General features: G+C 40.6%; 1 protein-coding gene across 3 annotated transcripts in view; it reads right to left on the bottom strand.

Moving 5' to 3' along the window:
* Positions 1-7320: 7320 nt before the first annotated feature.
* usp13 (ubiquitin specific peptidase 13) overlaps positions 7321-21240 on the bottom strand; it is a 33520-nt gene continuing 19600 nt past the window's right edge. For all 3 annotated transcript variants that reach the window (XM_078258897.1, XM_078258898.1, XM_078258899.1), the window contains exons 15-21: positions 21029-21151; positions 18114-18137; positions 17553-17696; positions 14677-14846; positions 11238-11427; positions 8896-8980; positions 7321-7439 (exon numbers count right to left, since the gene is read on the bottom strand). In XM_078258897.1, coding sequence (XP_078115023.1) covers positions 7343-7439; positions 8896-8980; positions 11238-11427; positions 14677-14846; positions 17553-17696; positions 18114-18137; positions 21029-21151 — 833 coding nt within the window. In that variant the 3' untranslated portion in view covers positions 7321-7342. The remainder of the gene's footprint in view (positions 7440-8895; positions 8981-11237; positions 11428-14676; positions 14847-17552; positions 17697-18113; positions 18138-21028; positions 21152-21240) is intronic.

The raw sequence follows: 21240 nt of genomic DNA, 5'->3' as shown, positions 1-21240 counted from the left end.
TCTATACACCACCACAATGGAGTTGAAATGAAACGAACAATATGTGCTTTAACTGCAGACTTTCAGCTTTAATTTGAGGGTATTTACATCCAAATCAGGTGAACGGTGTAGGAATTACAACAGTTTGTATATGTGCCTCCCACTTTTTAAGGGACCAAAAGTAATGGGACAGATTAACAATCATAAATCAAACTTTCACTTTTTAATACTTGGTTGCAAATCCTTTGCAATCAATTACAGCCTGAAGTCTGGAATGCATAGACATCACCAGACGCTGGGTTTCATCGGTGGTGAAGCTCTGCCAGGCCTCTACTGCAACTGTCTTCAGTTCCTGCTTGTTCTGGGGGCATTTTCCCTTCAGTTTTGTCTTCAGCAAGTGAAATGCATACTCAATCGGATTCAGGTCAGGTGATTGACTTGGCCATTGCATAACATTCCACTTCTTTCCCTTAAAAACTCTTTGGTTGCTTTCGCAGTATGCTTCAGGTCATTGTCCATCTGCACTGTGAAGCGCCGTCCAATGAGTTCTGAAGCATTTGGCTGAATATGAGCAGATAATATTGCCCGAAACACTTCAGAATTCATCCTGCTGCTTTTGTCAGCAGTCACATCATCAATAAATACAAGAGAACCAGTTCCATTGGCAGCCATACATGCCCACGCCATGACACTACCACCACCATACTTCACTGATGAGGTGGTATGCTTTGGATCATGAGCAGTTCCTTTCCTTCTCCATACTCTTCTCTTCCCATCACTCTGGTACAAGTTGATCTTTGTCTCATCTGTCCATAGGATGTTGTTCCAGAAATGTGAAGGCTTTTTTTAGATGTTGTTTGGCAAACTCTAATCTGGCCTTCCTGTTTTTTGAGGCTCACCAATGGTTTACATCTTGTAGTGAACCCTCTGTATTCACTCTGGTGAAGTCTTCTCTGATTGTTGACTTTGACACACATACACCTACCTCCTGGAGAGTGTTCTTGATCTGGCCAACTGTTGTGAAGGGTGTTTTCTTCACCAGGGAAAGTATTCTTCGGTCATCCACCACAGTTGTTTTCCGTGGTCTTCCGGGTCTTTTGGTGTTGCTGAGCTCACCGGTGCGTTCTTTCTTTTTAAGAATGTTCCAAACAGTTGATTTGGCCACACCTAATGTTTTTGCTATCTTTCTGATGGGTTTGTTTAGATTTTTCAGCCTAATGATGGCTTGCTTCACTGATAGTGACAGCTCTTTGGATCTCATATTGAGAGGTTGACAGCAACAGATTCCAAATGCAAATGGCACACTTGAAATGAACTCTCGACCTTTTATCTGCTTCTTGTAAATGGGATAATGAGGGAATAACACACACCTGGCCATGGAACAGCTGAGCAGCCAGTTGTCCCATTACTTTTGGCCCCTTAAAAAGTGGGAGGCACATATACAAACTGTTGTAATTCCTACACCGTTCACCTGATTTGGATGTAAATACCCTCAAATTAAAGCTGAAAGTCTGCAGTTAAAGCACATCTTGTTCGTTTCATTTCAACTCCATTGTGGTGGTGTATAGAGCCAAAAAGATTAGAATTGTGTCGATGTCCCAATATTTATGGACCTGACTGTACATTTAGCTCATTATCAGATCAAAATCTCAGAAAGTCCCAGACAAGCTTCCACCCACTTTTGTTTCCACAACCCATGAACCCAATCTACTTGTAATAGTTCCCTGAGAGATTGTTGAGAGACATGGGAGTTATTCTTGAGGCCAGTATCTCTCTATTTTAAAATATAAACACCTATTCTGTCCCTGGTCCTCTCAGTTGTCTTTTGTGTCAATAGTGAACTGTAGGAACTCAAAACATGATGTATGGTAAGTTGTGATTTCCAAATCAACTCTAGTTTTCTTATGAGATTGTAGGCCTTCGCTTTTTTGCATTTCAAGATACTGTAGTTGTGTTAAAAATGAGAAACTTATTTTTTTAAAGAAACTTTAAATTGCTGGCTTAAAATGGTAACTTCTACTGTGTACATTATACTGCAGTGCATTGAGATTGGATGCCTGGTGCCAGTTTTCTTTTTGTAGAACCTACCTACTGTACTGTATCCTCTCAGGTGAACTGACCTAGCTTAACGCATGCTCCTGAGGAACAGATCGAGGTTGATCGCATGCTAGATCCTCTCCATTTATTTTTCGGAATGCTGTTTTTATTTGTATGCATGAAAGACATGGAAGTGCTTTCTTTTGCTCCCATAACTAACATTGAAAAATGAAATATATCATGAGGTTTTCTTGCAATATTTCTACAATGCACTTTGAAAATCTGCAACCTTGATAAAAAGTGATGTACATAGTCAGTGTATATTCGACACAAAATGCTTCTTCTTGCATAGAACGAGTGAGTGCGCAACTCAAGCGGAGAAACAGTGTGTGAGGAGTAACACACTTAATCTCTTCTGAACATGCTGAACTTAAGCTTACTGGTGCATTGCTACAACTGACTAATCATAGGGTTAGACATTTAGAAATTCTGTAGACATTTTGTAATTATGGCTTCTACAAATTATAAATGTACTGATAACACTTTTAATAACCCCAGCCAATAGAGCTATCTGTTGTTACCAACTGCTTTTTAATGTTGAAACTTGATCATGCTTAACTTAATATCAATAACTTGTTACACACATTCATAAAGCTACTGTACACTATTAATAGTTATGTGCTGCATTAGCAAACAACAAAAAACATTTAAATGAATGATATTAATATGTTCAGTACTAAGTTTACATATCTTTCCTCATCATGATTTATATATGGAGACCCAGGGTGTTAAAATTGAATGAATGAATAAATAAGTCATTATGAAATAAATAATATATTAATTACAAATAAATTAATAGACATATATAACACAACCATGAAATAATTTGTGAAATCAAAAACTCATTAACTCATCGCTTATTAATTTTTACAATAACAGAGTATATTGCACGTCATTTATATTTTATTGTAGCCAGTTATGTGATTGGCTGTCGAAGTCGACTCGAAGTCACAGCCAATCACGTGACTGGCTCTGGCCAGTTGGTCTTGATTGACAAAGGAAGACTTTGTGATGAAAGGTGGCAATATGAAATAAAACAGTCGCTGGGAAAAATGGTGGTGTGAAATGAAAACAGACTGGAAAAATATGAAATATAACTAATATTACTCTTTACAGCAGGCAAGAGAAAATATTTAAGACTTTTGTAAATTAAATGCAAGACTTCTATTTTTTGAGGAAACTGAGTTCAATGCTTTTCAAGACTTAAGACCTGCATATACTCTGTATTTAATGTTGGAACACTTTTTCTCCATATTTATAAAGCATTTCCTATTGCTTTCTATGTGTGGTATTAACAATTTATAGATGTGTTTAGTCTTCTGCATTAAATAAAGCATTTCCAAAATGTTATTAACAGCATCATTGGTTGGGCTTCATAAAGGTTATCAGTGCATTTTTTTTATTCGCTCCTTAAATTCAACATGTGTACAAAAGGCTGTTTGTTCTGTTTATTTATCGATGCATCATACATATGAATAAAATATTTTGATGAACGTAGAAATTATATACTTTATATACAATATGAATTACTTATTGAAACACCTACTATAATGCATATTACTCTCCCTGTATAATCACAAGGAAAGCATTAGCACCTTTCGAAATGTACAATATGAAAGTAATCTTTTAAAATAAATTGTTGTTACATATTCTATGCTCTTGTGTCTTTATTTTCCAAAAGTAAACACTTGAACTGAAGCTTTTTATTCATTCGTAAAGAAGGCCAAGTCTCAACAAAGGTGTAGTTTATTAAATTACCCAAACATTGTAAGTAAACAGTGCCACTGCGTATACTGTCATGACTCTATTCACATACACCTAAGCCACATTTGGATAAACGCATACATTACAAAAGTCAACTTAAAATAATCCCTTCAGGAAATCTATGTAATGAAAACTACAGAATTGGCACAAGCTTGTTTTCAAAAAAGGCAACAGAGTAAAAAGAAGTGAAGAACCTTTTTTTGACATTTAGTGAAATGAAAAAGAGAATACAACTCACAAAAGTACAATTGTACAATCCAAATGACTAAATGTCAACGTCTAGTGCACATGCTGACAGTGAAAAAGCATTTTTGTGACAAATTGAACCGTTTTAACAACGTAGAGAAAAAGATTGGAAGAGACCGCGCTGAAGGAAGAGCTGAAACAAAAAGACATAAAATACAAAGACGACAACGTAAACAGGAAGATGGGGGGGGGTGGTAGAAACAAAAGGCGCAGAGAAATAAAATGAATTGCGTTTGTGAGTTTATCCCCCCCCATCCACTGATGTTCAAGAGCAGAAATACTGATTACAGACGCGGGTTCGATAGGATACATGTGGTTTCTGACAACAAAAATCACTTTTTAATTGGAAGAACGGCAGAAACACAAGACTTGCATAGAGAGACCTTTAAAGCCCCTGACACACCAACCCGACGGCCGACCGTTGGCAGAAAAGGCAGTCGGACTGATGAGTCGGCTCCCCGAGGTCCAAAAAGTGCCTCAGAACACACCGAAGCAACGCCGACTTGAGCGTACGTTCTGCGCGTGCGCGAGACGTAATACGTCTCCATAACAGCAGGCGGCAGCTGATTGGACGAACGCGTCACATGGGTCTGGATGCTTCCGGGTTTTTCAATCGGATATAATGGCGGGTTCGTTCGGAATACAATCTCATATTTTACTAAAATAGTTCACCAGAAACGTGTTTCTGAAAACATTTTAAGTGAGAAATAGGCCATGCAGTTGCTGAATCTGTCTTCATTTCAGATCAACAAAGTCAGTTTAAAAGATGTTCGTCAGATTTTGAGAGGCTTAGTCATGCTCATCCCACTTGTCATTTCCGGGTTAGCGCTCTACCAATCAGATTGGTCATGGAGCCTGACTGCCCACCCTCCGACCCAGCAAGTCAGGTCGGCCAAAATGAAGGCCGACAGCTCCTCGGACGGACGACAGCACGGAACATACTGAACAGACTCGAGTCACTGACCTCGCCAGACTGTCCGACGGTCGATTATCGGGTTGGTGTGTCAGGGCCTTTAGAATTCCCAGCTGCATAGACAATGAAGCTGCAGTTGAGCAAGTATTGTCTAATGAAGATGAGAGGTCAAGATATAATAAAACTGAAGTTCTGCTCAGGGAAGTCCACGCACAGTGTTGTTAAAGGGGAGCACCGCTGAAATATGGATTTATTCTGTAATAAAATTTTTGTCTGTAAAGATATTAACCCTAAAGGAAAAACACTCCTATGACTGTCTTAAAAACCATTACCTGAGATTGTTGAAAGACATTTTTAGGGACAAGCCTATTACAGTTATTGATGTTAATCAGATATGCAGTCAAATATGTCTCCTTTTGTTTCTTTCAACCCTCTTAAGAAATGTCAGTTTATTGTCAAAGGATTGTCCTCTCCTTGAATATGAGTGGGAATGACTACAAAATCAGCAAAAAAAAATTGCAAATATTAAGAAGGTGTAGACTTTTTCAGAATACCGTAACATTCGGAAAGTCTATTTTCAGCGGAACTCCCGTTTGAGATATGCACCCAAAAGTGCACCATTGAGTGAAAGACAGTTTCACCACATGCCAGGATCACCAAACTGGAATTAAGTGTTTGTGCCACTGACAAAATACCAACACTGCGATATTACACTGCCCTTTTTTGGGATGCAACAGATAAAACTAGATTCAGTCAGAGGTTGCAAATTCACGAATATTTGACAAACAATGCACATTATATCTATGCTGAATCTGTCTGGCACATTTCAAACATACTGAGTAGATAAATGAGAAGAGTACAGAGTTGGTGGATAATCCAGCATGAGGTTATTTATAGTGACTAAACAGCAAAGGGCCAGTTCTACGTTCACTGTGGTTTCGGAGTATTTAAGCTGAACAGGAGGTTTGGTTGCAGTGAGCACCATGGAGTTATACATTCAGCACTGCACCACATCGTTAGTACAACAGATGCAGGTCACTGTACAGCTTAGGTTCAAGAGTAGATTTGGTTGTAGTTGCATATATTGCTTTATTCGTGAAAACAGTTCAGATGCATAAATGAATTAACTGACCTGTTAAAAAGTGGCAACAGGTGAAGGAAAACATTCATTTTAAGGTTCTGGGTCACAGTCTAAATTTATCACAGAGAGAAAGGAGCCAGCTGAGAGTTGAAGTTTTGCCAACTATGAAAATATCTTGTAATATGGACAGAAGGAGAACGAAGAAGTTCAGTGAACTTATGATTTGATAGATATTAGAATGAGCACAGCGTTGCTTATATTAGATATCAATTATATGCAATGCTGTCATCTCCTTCATAGACTAATGGCTACTTCAAGGACTTACATGGTCAGCAGTACTGAAGTTGAAATTTAAGATATCACATTCAACTGCTTATAGCTGGTAAAATAAAAGTCCACTTCAACTGCATCAGCTGCAAAATATAAACTCGATCTAATCAAAAAGTGCTTTCAGGGAAGGAAAATACTTCTATATTGATACTGTAACTCAGCTGGTTTACCTCAGAAAGTTTCTGATTAAAAAAGGGACAAACTTGCATGTCATCTCCGGGTAGAACTGGAGCAGGTCTGAGCCATTATTCAACCTGTAATACTGTATTTTTAACTACAGTCTAGTTAACGCCTGTTCATGGCCTTCTTGGTGCTCCCCTACAGTCGGAACATACAGTATGTTGTTAATTCTCTCAGTAACCACCCAAAACGTTTTAATTCTTAATGTCCTTTCAATTTCGTGGGGATGAAAAAAAAACATTCTTTTGTATTTCAAAGTAAAATACAAAGCCACGAGCATCAGTGATTTCTCGTTTGTTGTTGCAGTTTCAGAGCATTTCAGGGCCGGCAGTGAAGCCATTTCAATATACATTTATAAAATGTACCACTTTGAAAATACTGGCACAGTAGCTGAAGGCATAAAGGAAGAACAATAAGATTTGATATTGACATTTTGTGTAGTGGAAATTGCACACATCCCTCTGCACCTACACTGTCAAGAAAATGACTTTTCTTAAACATAAACACCGAAATATACATTTAAAGCATAAGATAAACACAAATGCACATTGCTTTCCTTTTCTGACCACATTTCCTGGTTGCTCCTGAATGACATCACATTAAGGCGAGCAGCTGGTCTGAGAGGTTATTTCCATCGTTTTCACTGTGGCTGTTATTAGAGTTGTCTGCCAGTCTTCAGGGTGAAAGACTGCGGTTCTTTAAAAGGTTGCATTGTGGAAGAGGGGAAGGGGGGAAGGGGGGGGGACTTCAGTTTAACTGCTAGACAGTCGATGGTAAAAGTAGATGTAGCCCAAGTCTTTTGGAGGCCTTTCTGACAAACACACTTTGTGGTCATTGTAGATCACCCACCTACAGGAAAACAGAACGTGTGGAGTGTGAAATGCTTTGTCAAGTGTCACTTCTTTCAAAAACAGACTGCTATGAGGACAGAGGAAATGGGTCCATTTATTTTTTCCATTCAGTCTGAGAAAAATTGACTGTCCCTATGATTTTCAGACCTCTGGCGGCAAAAGCTTAAAAATGAAATTACAATTTTCTAGGCCGATTCCAATTTTTCATTGAGTTTGGGTTTGAACGTCAAAAAGTAACACCAGCGTGTAGTTTCTTTTTAGCATCTAACATCACACTTTCGGTCACTATGACAACTACTACGCTCAGAAACGTGCCAAAATATGAACAATAACGTCACTGTCAACGAGCTTATCTGCTAAGGTTAGCTACCGACTGTTACCTTGAAACTATCCAGCAAACAGACGGTAGCGTAGGGTGCCGTTACCTGAAACCGGTGATTTAACGTCATTGCTAATTTTACACACAGTTTAACAACAAAACAAAACGCTGAGTGAACATTACTAGCTACGTTTTTCATGTTGATTGAGCTTTATGCACCCCCATTAACCTAGAAAACGGTTTTAAAATAGTAACGTTAATACAGCATGTTGGAGTAATACAGCGTCTCCTGCAGCGGGGAGTCAGAGGCATAGGGACCGTCACCGCAGCGTTTGCTAACGTTAGATAATGTTAGCTTCTTGTCTCATCTGGGGTCTGATAAACCATAAATTCATCAACTTCAGTTTCCACAATGCTATTTTCCAATAAACTGTAGCAGTCCGCGTGAGTGCGGATTTCATGTCGCGGCTTTCGTCGCTGTTTGTCACTTTGCCTAAGATTGAGTGACAAGTAGTACTCGCCCTTTTGTTTATTTGGTTGCCATGACTTCGCGAGCGATGACGTCCTGTCACTGTTCCAGTTGCTCACCCTAAAGCACCCTAAAGGGGAGAGAGAGTGGATGACAGTTCGCTTGAGTTCAGTAGAGCAGACGGCTCTGCAGAGTCACTCTGCAGTCGTAACTACGACTTTATGACTTTTCATAAACAGCTGAAGGAGCGGCGGTGCGTGGTGTACATAGCGGAAATCCTGTTGTGTATCTGCCCTATTTCTGATACCGTGGCAGCAGAAATTTTACCGTGGCAGCCACTGCAGGCAGAAACACTGTATTTATTTACAGCATTTGACCGGCATAAAATCGGCATATGTCAGACTGACCGACCGGTCGCCGGTCATGGCTGATCACGTGAAAATCGGCCAATTCCGGTCACCAGCCGGTCAATTGGTGCATCTTTAAAACTTACAATAATTTAATTTCTTTACAACATTGATTTCCTGAGATGAAAACACATTAGGATTAGACCAATAAAAACAGACATTTCTGTGACAGTGACTTCTAGTGATCAACAATATGCTGTCGGTTGTGTACCACAATGAACTGAATGAATATAAAGTTGAGAAACTGTGTGCAACTCACCTTCCCTCCTTTTTGATGTGACAGACATAATGTCCAGACATCGTGGATGCTCCCATGTGACTGATGAAAGCAAAGAGCTCATAACCTGAAAAAGGGGAAAATCAAGTCACATATAAAATATGTGATTAGATAACACAGCAGTGTTTCACACATACTAAATGTCTTATACTTAAACCATCTGTTACACAACCTGCTCATGTAAACACAGAGCATTCATACAAGCCTTGGCTATAAAAGACTATTTTAAGGCCTCTACACAGTAAAGATAAAAGGGCAGTTGCTAAAGGCAATGCCTTCATGTTACAGATCAAGCACAGCATAAAAAATAATCAAAAAGATCAAATATACAGCCATAATTTAAAAATAATTCAATATCAGTTTTTTTATGGATTTTGATGACTAGTAAACAAGGTCCTCTTGTGGCAAGGACAGTTCAGAATATGCTTCTGTGAATAATATACGTGAAACTTAATTAAAAATCATAGAAAAGCTTACATATACTTATAGGGAGTAATGAGTCGCAGCGTTAGCCTAGACCGGCGGGGGAAGGTGTGTAGCCACAATCACGGAACACAGCCTCCCTATCTCCCCTTCTCTGCAGCTCTTAGTTATGCGGTTATAGTTTTAGACTACCGGGGTACCTCCTTGGACACACTGAGCTTCTCTCTCCTCTCTCTTTCCATCTGTGTGTATTCATGTCACAGAAATGCTTGTTACTAACATAGCTCCGGGGAGCTTATTCCCCGGAGTCCTTATGTTCTTTTTCCGCCCAGCATCATCATCTTGGATCATGACGGCACCTACATCATGGTGGCAGCCATGGTCCTGCCCTACGCCCTGCTGTGCCCTATTACACCCTGCTACGCACTGCAATGCCCGGCTTCAACTTGCTATGTCCGGCCAACGCCCTGCCACGCCCTGTTACGCCCTGCTGTGCTCTACGACACCATGAACTATTATAACTATTACAATATCTTTATTGTGACTATTATTGGGACTATACCCCCAACCGGCACCGTCAGACACCGCCTACCAAGAGCCTGGGTCTGTCCGAGGTTTCTTCCTAAAAGGGGGTTTTTCCTTGCCACTGTCGCACTTACGCATTCATGCATGCTCTTGGGGGAATCACTGGAATTGTTGGGTCCTTGTAAATTATAGAGTGTGGTCTAGACCTACTCTATCTGTAAAGTGTCCTGAGATAATTCCTGTTATGATTTGACACTATAAATAAAATTGAATTGAAAAGCCAGAATGTCTGCATTGCAAATGGAATTTTTAGATTTTCACCCACACTTTTGTGTGGTAGTTGTTTAAACACCATTGGTATACGTATGTAGATGCTTTGTTACACTACATATTTTATTTGTGAGGAGCGTTAAAGGGGAACACCACTTAAATTGAGATTTACAATGTTATTTCCACGGCGGAGGTAAGTTCAATCAATATTTGTGAACCTGAGCTACTCTCTTTCAAAGCCAGAAACCAGAGAAGTAAGTCTTAAACGAGTGATGTCATCAGGTATAAAGTCTGGATGGCTGCTCCATAGACAATGAATGGGAGACTGGTTTTGTGGATTCACAGAATGTTTGATTTCTTTTTCACACCAAATGAGCGTCATTCTATTGTAGTGATCTCAGTTCTAAAACAGAAAATACTCTGAACATTCACCTGAGTGCTCTCAGTGTCATCTATAACATCTTTCTGAATTCATCATCTATCGAGCAGTTCTGACTTAATATTTGATGACATCACAAATTGGAGTTTTAGCACTCTAGTTTTTGGATTTGGGAGAGAGTCGTTTATGTTTAGCAATATTTTTGGACTTTCTTGGACCATAGGAATAACAGATATGAATTTTGAAAATGGTTCCCCTTTAAGAGCTAAAAAGCTGCTGCATCATGTTTTTGTGCCTGAAGTTGGTCTGGCAGAGCAGCTCAGGGAGCAGCAGCACCACAGTACACTGTCAGCATCAGACATTAATTGGAACTGAGGGTAAACTGGCCTTTCATAGTACATAAGGTCCAGGCAAAATTAAAAATCAAGCGGTAGAAAATGCCCTCTGACACTTTTTTTGGACTCTGACCCCATTTTAATTTAATTGTAATGCAGGTCTTTTTCTTGCAAATGAATATACTAAATATGCTAAACGCTTCTGCTGGATATCTGCCCCATTTACCAAGCTTACTATAAATTTGACTCCACCTATCATTGCACTTCTACTGATTCAACAGATGGTGCAAAATGTCAACCTCTCATTACTTGATGCACCTTAGATAAGGATCAATAACAAACAAAGTCAAGACAGAAACAGCAGCTACAATCAGTCACGCAGAGTCACTCACGTCCCGGTCCGTCTTTGACCCGCGGGCCGGACGCTTCTCTGTCTGGGGACAGTGTGGAGTCGCTGTGTGAGTTGGCGTTGGAGAAAGCGTTGCCGTTGGGCTCCGTGTCGGCCATGTCTGAAAGGGCATCACTCTCCTCCTCCTCTGGGTGGGTGAAGATCCAGTCGAGTGCTCGTTCGAGGTTGTTGTTCTGAAAGAATGTTTCAAGTTTACTACGTAAATTCAATGTAATCCAAAACACAAAATGCCTCTAATATATTAGTATTGAAGGAAGATTTTGGTAGTTGTCGCTTTCAGATATATCAGTGTTGGTAAATCGGTTTTAGCCAGTTAAGAGTGTGCTGTAGGAGGATATCACCATTTCCTGGGAACATCCTGTGCTGCACAAACACTGATGCATAATATGACTGAAGCAGCACTTTCTTCTAAAAAGTGTGAGATTTAACAGGAATTAAAGGCACATAGAAGACATATGGCCTACATACAGATAGGCTACAATACATATATGAGGTCAAAATCTGGGCTGAGGATAATACATTTTCATATTCTATCTTTTTTTTTTTTTTTCCTCTCTCATTCCCTTGCTGTTGTGTCTTTAGGTAGCTCCTCAAAAATAAAAGACAATTTATTGGGGAGGTTGCAGGTATCCATCTGTGCACAATTCCCCCTAAAGGATGTTTGATTTTAATCTAAAATAGAGGTGTGATTGCTGGAGAAGTCTTGATTGGCGAATGAAGCTGCCTGCTTTTTCTGTCTCTCCCAATCAAGTCACTGAGGTTGAAAACAATTTCCTCCTCCTAATTTTGGACTAATAATAAACCGGACCATGAGACCCCTTTCTGCGTCACACCTCCATCCCCTCAAGAGGAATATGTTTTTCACTTCCACAACATCATAGATAGCAGGGAGTTTGGTGGTATTGTGGATGATAAACGATAAACAAGGAAGCCTGGTGTCTATTTCCGTGCCTTAATAACAGTCTGCTGTGCTATTTTTGCTGAGAGGGCAGTTTGAAATATGAAACATGAGAAACGGGGGCCATTTCAAAACAGGGGAGATAATAAATTTGCTGCAGATGCATTCCCTTTGATTCACACACAGTAAAGAATCAGAACTTCTTTACTGTGCGTTTAAAATTAATTTGTGAGATGTAATGATAAAATGGCTTGCCGTGTCTTTGAAGCAGATCCTGTTCTTTCCATATGCTGCTGGCACTATTTGTAAACACCATGTAGAGCAGACATCTTTAAATCACTCTTGACATGTAAGACCTACATTACATTTGCAGTTTGGAAAGCAAACAAGTGGGCCAGCCAAGCCCATTTATGAGTGACAGAGCTTGGTTTTCATAATCTTGCCCTCTCGTTGCCCTCTTTTCAAACAACACCTCACTTCATGCCAACCTCCTGCTTTGTCATGAACTGGTGACACTTTTTCTTTGAACACGAAGGACACTCTTCCTTTTTCTGTGGTGTCAGGCAGGTTGCTGCTGTGGTGCTGTTTCTGCACTAATCAAACTGTGTGGGTGGTTCTTTGTCTGCAGATCTTCTCTTGACTTTGTTTTTTTCTGCCATATAACTCTTTGTCTCTGTGAGTCACAGACTTAGGCCTCCTGCACACTGCCTGCGTGGTGTGAGTGTGGCGTTTCTGTTGCGTGGCGGCTGCGTGGCGTTTTCTATGTCTTTGCACACCAGAAACGTGTCTGACGCGGCACTGCTGCTGCTAGCCTTGTCTGTACACATGTATGTTTCCCATTGATAAAAGGAAATAATAGCGTGTTCTTCAACTTTATTTTGTCAATATTTTTGTGTCTGTAAATTTGTTTGCACATATTTGATTTTGATCACCCTTGTTCGACATATGGGGAGAGAGTTGTGGAAATATACTGCACTCAACCAGTAGTATACTTCATGTTAAACATAAATATACTGATTTGATTACAGTAAAGACAACGTCGGCAGTATTGACGGCAAAATAGGCTACAGAATATTTCGTTCTGTATTGACAGGTGCAATATTTGAAAATCGATAATTTTTTTTTTTTTTAAATTACATTTATATCTGCATTTATGTCAAAACCTAGAGACTTACAAACATCAAAATGTCATTTATTAATATGTATTTGTGTCAAAATGACAAACATATTTTTGTATTCTATTTTGCCTGGAAACGTTTCCAACATGCTTGTGTGTCTCGTGAAAAATAGGTGTCGGTTCTATTTCTAGCATGCACGCGTTTTCGGCGCAGCTCAAGCTGTGCCTGAGACGTGCGTGTCACGCAGGCAGTGTGCAAGCTCTAACCTGTTAACATGGGAGCCAAAATAAAAACCAACACGCCACGCAGCTGACACGCTCATGCCACGCAGGCAGTGTGTAGGAGCCATAGACAGTATATAAGAATGAACCAACAGATCCCGTTGCTCTGGACAGAGACCAGTGAAGGCCATTAGAAGCACTTTTCCGGTGATGGCTGAGCGTTACTGCGCAGCCTCCAACTGAGAGAGACGACGTAAATGTGCCGTGAGCAACGTGTCTGAAAATTGTAAGTCTTCTGGTAGCTGTGTCAAGAGAAATCTCAATCATTCCCAATCTTGCAGAGACGGAGAGCGTAGGTATATGTAAGAAGATAACATGGGCTAATTATTGCTAACTAAAATGCTAGTTAACATTAGTAATTAAACTTAAACAGCTAATGTGAGACGAAACTGCCTGCGTGCTTCTCCTGTACTATACGGGAATTCCTCTACTATGCGACAGTAAGTCCCGTGGTTATGACACAATCGTTAGCCTATTTTTACAAAAACGTCTGCTACGGAGCCATAACATGAGGTACAAGGTAATGGAGCCTTTTATACATTGTCGTGTTTCTTTAGAAATAAACAATGGACAAATAGAGTCTTTAAACGCTTCAGATGTAAAGTTATTCACTGTCAAAGTGGCGCCAAAATGAATGGCAGTCAATGGAATGCTAACGGGAGGTGATGGCTTATTAGCATCAAAATGGCACCATAGGAGGTTCGCGGTCCGAGGAGAAGCTTACCCCCTTGGTAGGAGCCCTAAGGAATGAGCGCCACCTACAGAGGTCTGACTCTCAGGAAGTGGTGCCGTTTCCTTTGTTAGCTCAGTCATGGCGGCCATCACTGCAAACACTAGCTAACCTTCCCTTTCTGGCCAGTCAACACAAACCACTGTTACACAATACAGCAGCAGAGGACTTTAGTCACAGGAGAAGACGTATTAGCAGCAGCAAATGCAGAAACTCAAACTGAGGTTGATGAACAACAATTTACTCTTAAATGTAGAGGATTAGGACTCATTTGAATTAGCTGGCAGAAACAAATTATTAGAACAAATAAGAAATGCAAGGAAAATAAGTCTCAGTGCCAGCTAATAGGAAGTTATTTAATATCAAGACATGAACAGAGTGGGCAGAAGACTGACCGTGGCTTTAAGTGCCTGGATGCTGTGAGCGCGGGGGAAGCCCATTGAAGTGAGGATGGCGATGCTCTCCTCGGGGGGCGAGTTGCCCAGGAGGGTGGCGCCCATGGGGTTGTTGCTGGTGGAGGGACCCGGATCCATCATGGAGGGCAGAGTGAGAGGTTCTGCAAAGTCTGTGAATAGATAGATAGATCGATAGATAGATAGATAGATAGATAGATAGATAGAGATAGATAGATAGATAGAGAAATAATGAGATGCTGTAGCTCTCCATATATTTTTAACCCAATCAATTAACATATTTGTGTTGGATGGTCAAAGTTACAATATCAACACTAAGTACAGAAGTGCAGTTTCATGAAGAAAGTTGTATCTTTATTTTTTTAAACAAGTAAAACACATACAACACTATTAACAGTGTTAACATCACAATATTTCTGACTATGGGGGGATCTTGTGAGTATTCATAAAGTCCCAAAACAACTGGAAAGGTGAAACACAGATCTCTGATCTCTGATATAACTGCTGTTCAAAAGAATCCATACAGGAAGAACATTACATGTCAATGTAGGAAACATTTGAACACTGAAAAACTACTTGTAAATGTTTATAGCCTCTGCATATAATACATTTAAGAATACATTCTTTCTCATTTCCAAGTGAACTGCAATGCTTTGTACATCAACAGATTCAAATGAAAAAGAAGTGACCCTCAACCCAGGAACAAGGACACTCCGGCTGGAATTACTCGACTGTTGGTCGTATACAGAGCTTTCATTACCATCCTTGCCATAAATGAAAATGCGTACCACTTATCTCCCACTCCTGTCTCTATCTCAGACTCCTTGTCTTGTGTCCTTTTGATTACCACATACAGTTGTTTATATGCAATAGGCAGAGAAACTAAAGAAAGTATTGAAACCAAACAAATGTGGGGGAGGAAGGAGAAGTTACATTTGTGCAGCAGGCAGGGACGGAACTTTTACTGAGGTTACTGAGCCTGAATGCAGCCAATACTGCGGATGCATTAAGCCCATTTAAAAACTAACAGGCAAGGGGCTGCTCTAAATTCTCTCCTCTCCACTGTAGAAGCCCTTTACAGCCAACCAGGGAAATGAAAGCGACACGAGTCAATTCCTCAGGGAGCGTCTCTACTGCTGAGAGCCTCTACAGGGACAAAGTCAGCTCCGACAAAGTTTCTGATGTTGATCATGACGCACTGCTACACACACACACACACACACACACACACACACACACACACACACATAAACACCTGCAGTACACAGAGGGATGCAAAGTCTGCATGATGATGCAAAAACTGGGGATGTGAGATATATCTCACTTTGAATTACCTTTGTGCTTAAAAGGTCCCATACAAATAAATTTGCCGTGGCATTGTACCTTGCTGCAGAAATGTTTTTTGGCAGCTTTGCATAGGCAAAAAGCATAACTCAAGCTGACCCTGGCTTTCCAAATTAATCCAATTCTTGGCCGACCATTGGGTTTTGTGAAGCAGCATCTCCATTTCTCTTTCTCGTTCATTGTCCACATTTAAAAGTAAACTTAAAACTCTCCTCTTTGATAAAGCTTATAGTTAGGGAGTGAGGAGTTGCAGCGTTCGCCTAGACCGGCAGGGGAGGGTGTATCGCTACAGACATGACACCCCTTCTCTTCTCTGCTTCTCTTCATAGTCGTCAGATTAATCTACCATAACATAAAAATAGAGGGAGGCAGGCCAGTACAGCCCGATCGGGCAGGGGAGAGGTCTACCCCGACCAGGCTCCTCTCCTTGACCTGTCTTTCTTAGTTATGCTGTTATAGTTTTAGACTGCTGGGGGACATCCTTTGACACACTGAGTTTCTCTCTTCTCACTCTTTCTATCTGTGTGCATCCTTGTCCCAAAATGCTTGTTACTAACTCAGCTCTGGGGAGCTCATTCCCCGGAGTCCTTATGTGTTTCTTTTGCCCAGCATGTTTCCTTGGACTAGGGTGGCACCTAAATCATGGTGGCAGCTGGCCGGTGGTCCTGCTCCGCACCCTGCTATGCCCCGTTACGTCCCCGCTATGCTCTGCAGCGCCCTGCTACATCCTGCTACGCCCTGCTATGTCCTGCTACGCCCTGCTACGTCCTGCTATGCTCTGCTGTGCCCTGCTCTGTCCTGTAACGGCCCTGCTATACCAGGAACTACTACAACTATTATTTCTGGTCATTTTTCCAGTATCTTTATTGTGACTATTATTGCCATTGTTCATCACACCCCCAACCGGCACCGTCAGACACTGCCTACCAAGAGCCTGGGTCTGTCCGAGGTTTCTCCCTAAAAGGAAGTTTTTCTCACCACCCGAGGTTTTTCCTCGCCACTGTCGCACTAAATGCTTGCTCTTGGGGGAATTACTGGAATTGTTGGGTATTTGTAAATTATAGAGTGTGGTCTAGACCTACTCTATCTGTAAAGTGTCCTGAGATAACTCTTGTTATGATTTGATACTATAAATAAAATTGAATTGAATTGAGTATCTTATGCTCGCCTCTTGAAGTCTGCAGACTCAGCTTATTTAAATTGTCGGAGAACTGTGTCTCTTTTAGTGCAGCTGCTGCTCAGTTTATCTGTCACCAGCATTTTTGGGTTATAGTCTGAATCATGCTCACAGATGGCTCTAAACTCTGTCCAGTGAAACAGACACTGATGGTTACCATCTGTATTATTATCGGTCAACACGTCACATTGTAATTTATCTTTAAACTATGAAGAAATTGTGAACTTTTTGCTGTTTCTTTCTGTTGTACTTTCATCCCAACAGTAAAAAGTATAAACATTTGTGTCTTGATCTCTCCATATTGATGTTCCATTTGAATGCAGTGATGTTCCCTTACCAGGCTCTTCCATGTGTGCTATGATCCAGTTGAAGGCCATCTCTGGGCCCATGTTGCCTGTGTAGTAGACCGCCTTCCTACAGGCCTCCAGCGGAAAGCCCATCTCCGCCAGCTGCATTACTGCCGCCTCGTCTATTTCTGGAGCTGAGGACACGACAAACCAACATCAATAACTAAAAACATAGCAGTTGCTGATTCAACACTCCAGGTAACTTTCCAGCTTAAACAACCAAACAGATCTGCAGGGGCACTCTCTTTGGGCCTCATTAAACAAAGAGACCGGAGGAGAATCAGCCCTGGGGATGTATCTTTATTGAGTTTGGTGATTTATCAAGGAGAAAAATGAGTCTGGCTAAAAACAAGCAGAGCCACGTGGAAAAGTAAAGTTTAGATGTAGAGAGCAGCTGCAGCACCTGCTCAAGTATGCATGGTCAGAGGTAGCATTCATCACTATTGCTTGGTGCCCAAAATAAATATTGCATGGCTATAACTTCTATAAACATTACATATAGACATAGTACTGAGTAACTGAGATCTGTAAAAGAGAAATTAAATACTCACAGTCCATGGAGCCCATGGAGTTATCTGAGAGAGGAGAGGAAACGCAATGAGATCACACACACAGTGTACTTTTATGTATATGAATGATAACTAATTTACAGGTAACATAAAAAAACCTAGAGAGAATCTTTTAAAATCTTGGTTGGTAACAACATGGTCGGATTATCCTGCAAAGGGGCCCCAGGGCAAATAATTAGCTGCTGGGGGCCCAATTAATGCCCCATTCTGACTCAATACATTTGGGAGTTTGCTGCTACAGCCCTATTTTGTCTTGCATGAGCAGCAGCCTATAATGGCTAACAATTACGGCTATAATGTTAACAAACTTGAGATATTTCTGTAAAATGGGCACTGCTGAATCAGTTTGCTGACTGTTTTATATGTATGCTGTTTGTACATTATGTTTTAACATTTACCATTGTCTCCTAATTGTCACTTGTGGGCACAGGGGCTGCTGTTTTTCAGTCATATTAGGGATGTCCCTTTACAGACAGAGCCGATTCAAGATGGGCTCAAGCTAAGATGTCAGGAGAGACTTTTGCCCTGCCACCACCTGCAGTGAGCAGATTGGTCGTCCCCAACTGTTCACAAGCAATGCAATCACAACTTAAGCAATTCCTGCTTGTATCAAAACAATAAAATACACACCGTCTCTTTCCCAATTCATCTTTTTCTCTTTTTGTTTTCATCTTTTTGTCACCAATACTTTACCTGAGAGTTTTACAAAGTCAGTTGCAGTTTTCATTGTCGTGCTCACCCAATTTCTCATGTGCTTGCGCCCTCTCTTTGATATTTTCACTAAATATATGTACAATTATAAAACAGACCAGTTCATTTTAAATATCCAGTGAGTATATTAAATAGAAAAATTATTGAGTTTTCCGGTTTAATCTCGAAGGAGACAATCAGATTAACAAAGAAACCAAAACCAGAAATAAATATCTATAACGTTTGAGCAGTTTTTAATTGTTTGTTTTGTGGTATAGGATAACGGAAAAATGGAATCACAAACAGCCATGATACTTTTTTTTTGTTCTTCCATTTTCTTAATGGCCTGGAATAATTGAGTGAATGGAGGATACACAGACCAATGAGAAATAATGTGGTCCAAGCAGCATGCAGGAAAACACATTTGTGCAATGCTTCTGTGTAATCAATGAGAAGCACTGAAGCTTTCTGGAGACACAAGGTTGACCAATGATTAATCACTGCTGATGCCAGCTGGGGACTAATGGGCCAGTGGTTCATTGGCAACCGACAAAACCCATCATATAAACGTGACATAAACAAATCAGAGAATGCATAGAAAACAGCACTTCTCCCGACCTCTTTTCATTTCACAGTTTCAACGGCATGGTTTACACACGTACTTGTTTTAACCTCTCTGTCTACAGATAGAGGAAGTCAACAGGAGACAAAATGGAGATTCCAATTACTCTCAAACTTACTACATCCAAAAAACATTTACACATATTTCCATGCATTGATTTCACTGTGGCCGTCTAAGATAGCTGCATAGCTTGCTGCTGTCAGACGTAGATATGCACTGCTGCCTAAGCAAGGTAGTTTCAGCTCAAAGAAAGGACGCTTTAATGTGTGAGAAGAGTTTTCTGCCCTAAAAAGCAGCCGGCTAAACGATTCTGTAAAGCTCTCATGAAAAAAACACAACATCCTGAATCTGTCAATGTGTGAAGCACAGCAAAAGGCTGCTTGCAGATGTTCGTGTCTTTGCAGACTGGACATCCATTTTGTGTTTGGAGCTTGAGATGGCACAAAACACTTTGTGCTTCACGCCTGCTAAAATATTAAGGAGAACACTGATAACTTGATGTAGCTGAACTTGATATAGCTGAACAAACAACGGAAGAAGGAGGCATGGAGGAATGAGAATTAAAATCACAGAGGAGAAAAACAAAGACAAGCAAGAAGGAGGGATGTTGGAGTTTTGGCCTTCCAGGAAGAGAGGCAGACATAAAGGCTCAAGTACACTGCATGTTAACATCACTAAGTACTGATGCAAAATTTCACGAAAAGTAAAAACAAAAGTGTTTGTGCTCTAAAACACACTCGCTGGCTTTCTGGTAGGTTATTCCCACAGCCCAGGGAAGTGCATTATAAGGGGATCTTAAAAAATCATTATAACCTATTAGGCTTAGCCACACTGTGAACACAACATCTTTTCAGTAATTGATTGAGCATGCCTTTCCCATAGGATTCCATTCAATATGCCCTAAAGAGAAAACTTGGGCAGCTTTGAGCAGAACATCATATTAGAGACAATTTCACGGATCATTTGTCCCTGTCACAAAAATACCAGACACCTCCTGACAACGATGTTTGGCAGTAGCTTCGGAACAACAAAATCTGAGTTAGTTCTCAAAGTAACACTGTATTCCACTTTATTGGGATTGGGATATTTAATATTCTGTACACTCAAGTATACAATTAGAGTGGACACAATATGTTTGGGATAGCTGGGGTAGCTTGGAGATAACCGTGTTCTTTAAAATTAATAAAATTACTGTGAAATTGAAAATAAAAAGGCCAAAAGTGCCCCCCAGTAGTTAAAAGCGCTGTTTTACGTTTTTGTTTTCCCAAGTAGTTGCATAAATGCAAATATATCCCTGTAGGACACTGTAGGTGAGTAATGGCAGCTTGTGACCAGGGGATCCTTCTCAGTGAATTCTGGGTTAGAAAAATAGAGCACGGTCTGATGTGAAAACAGCCGAATATATTTGAAGCACCACCAAATGCTGGCATCAATGTTTATTTGCAAATATTCAGCAGAAATGAATATAGAACAAAATTTCACATTAAAAGGGGCATAACATGTCCTTTACATTATCCTAGTTGTAATTACAGTGGTAATCGAGGTAAAGGAACACACACACACACAAAATGGACTTGTTCCGTACCTCTGGTGTCTTCAGGTAGCACGATGGGAGGCATAAGGTCAGGCAGCTCCTCTTCACTCGCCTGCAGCCCAGTGGCCCGCAGCCGGCTCAGATCCAGAAAGTCTGGAACATCTATGGCCAAGTCTGTACAGGAATAGACAGATATAAAATTTACTGAGCAATGCATTGACGTGAATGGTGTTTAGAGCCTTTGCTCTTAGGTCCCTGTAAGC

This window comes from Sander vitreus, chromosome 9 (assembly GCF_031162955.1).
Source record: "Sander vitreus isolate 19-12246 chromosome 9, sanVit1, whole genome shotgun sequence".
Taxonomy (NCBI): Eukaryota; Metazoa; Chordata; class Actinopteri; order Perciformes; family Percidae; genus Sander; species Sander vitreus.
Note: the sequence above shows the minus strand (reverse complement) of the source record. Positions and strands in the feature narration are given on the sequence as shown.